The sequence below is a fragment of the Microtus ochrogaster genome, chromosome 15 (genome assembly GCF_000317375.1).
Source record: "Microtus ochrogaster isolate Prairie Vole_2 chromosome 15, MicOch1.0, whole genome shotgun sequence".
Lineage (NCBI taxonomy): Eukaryota > Metazoa > Chordata > Mammalia > Rodentia > Cricetidae > Microtus > Microtus ochrogaster.
In genome coordinates, this window is record NC_022017.1 from 1,820,238 (window position 1) to 1,821,675 (window position 1,438).

A 1,438-nucleotide genomic window follows, 5' to 3' on the forward strand; every position below is an offset into this window, starting at 1 on the left:
CTCGAACTCACAGAGATCCGCCTGCCTCTGCCTCCCGAGTGCTGGGATTAAAGGCGTGCGCCACCACCGCCCGGCCTCTGTGTAGCTTTAGAGCTGTCCTGGAACTAGCTCTGTAGACCAGACTGGCCGTGAACTCAGAGATCTACCTGCCTCTGCCTCCCAAGTGCTGGGATTAAAAGTGTGTGCCAGCACCACCCCAGGCCGTAGTACCCAATATTCAAATTAAAAAAAAAAAAGTAGGGTTAAGGGAGATGGCTCAGTGGTAAAGAAAGCTTTCTGTACAATCAAATAAGGAAGAACCCAGATCAGTTCAGATTCCTAGCACCCACAAATGTTGGGTATGGCTGTGATGCCTGCAATCCTACCACTGGGTGTGGAACAGAAGTATACAAGAAACTGAAAGGCTGGCAGTGAGAGATAGTATCTCAAAGCTGTAAGGCAGAACACAATAGAAAACACCTGCTATCCTTCCTCTGGTACTGCAGTGTGGCCATTCACACATGCATATACACAAAGAGTAATTTAAGCTAGAGGGGAAAATTGTCAAAATTAAACCAAAGATATAAATATATGAAGCAATGCAACCACAATCAAACTGAATGTCCTCTTACAAAATCAATACCAGATAGCTAAAATGATTTAAGGTTTGTACTTTTGGCTTTTGTAGCGCTAGGACTTTCATATGCTTACCAATCACTCTACCATCACTCATACCCAATCTCAGATTTCAACTTCCCAGTTTTATTTGTTGAAAATACAAAGCACTATAAAGACAATGAAACCAGGAATTATATCTAAAATGCTCTGAAGTAGAGCTCTGGGGTTGGCAACAGATCAATTCTAAGAGTCCATGCTTTTCCCAGGAATTGTGGCACATGTCTTTAATTACAGTACCAGGAGGCAAAAGGCAGATACCTGAGTTTGAGGCTATCCTGGTCTACAGAGCTTGCTTTGAAGCCAGCCTGACCAGGACAGCCAAGACTACACAGAGAAACCCTGTCTCAAAACAAAAAAAAAAAAAAAAAAAAAAAATCAAAAAGAGCCTGAGCATATGCATGACGCCTTTGGTTCTATTCCAGCAAACAGACCAAACCACAACAAAACCTGTATTGATCAAATGCTTTCCTAGACACTGTATCCCAAACAGTAGGATTTCCTATTGTTATGGCTGTTGACTTACAGAGTGCAGGTGCAGGTCAGAGAATAAATGTGAAAGTGAGCTCTCTCCTTCCACAGTGTGAGTCCCAGGGACTAATCCAACCATTGTCAAGTTTTGGGCAAGTGCCTTCACCTGTTGAGCCTCCTCAATGACCCCCCAAAATTTTTATTTTTTATTTATTTATTTATTTTTGTTGGTTTTTCAAGACAGGGTTTCTCTGTGGCTTTGGAGCCTGTCCTGGAACTAGCTCTGTAGACCAGGCTGGTCTCGAACTCACAG

General features: G+C 42.8%; 1 protein-coding gene across 1 annotated transcript in view; it reads right to left on the minus strand.

The window, feature by feature from the left end:
* Pcbp2 (poly(rC) binding protein 2) overlaps nt 1–1,438 on the minus strand; it is a 28,129-nt gene that overhangs the window by 20,798 nt on the left and 5,893 nt on the right. The window contains exon 6 of the mRNA XM_026782655.1: nt 715–764. Within this exon, the coding sequence (XP_026638456.1) occupies nt 715–764 (50 nt within the window). The remainder of the gene's footprint in view (nt 1–714; nt 765–1,438) is intronic.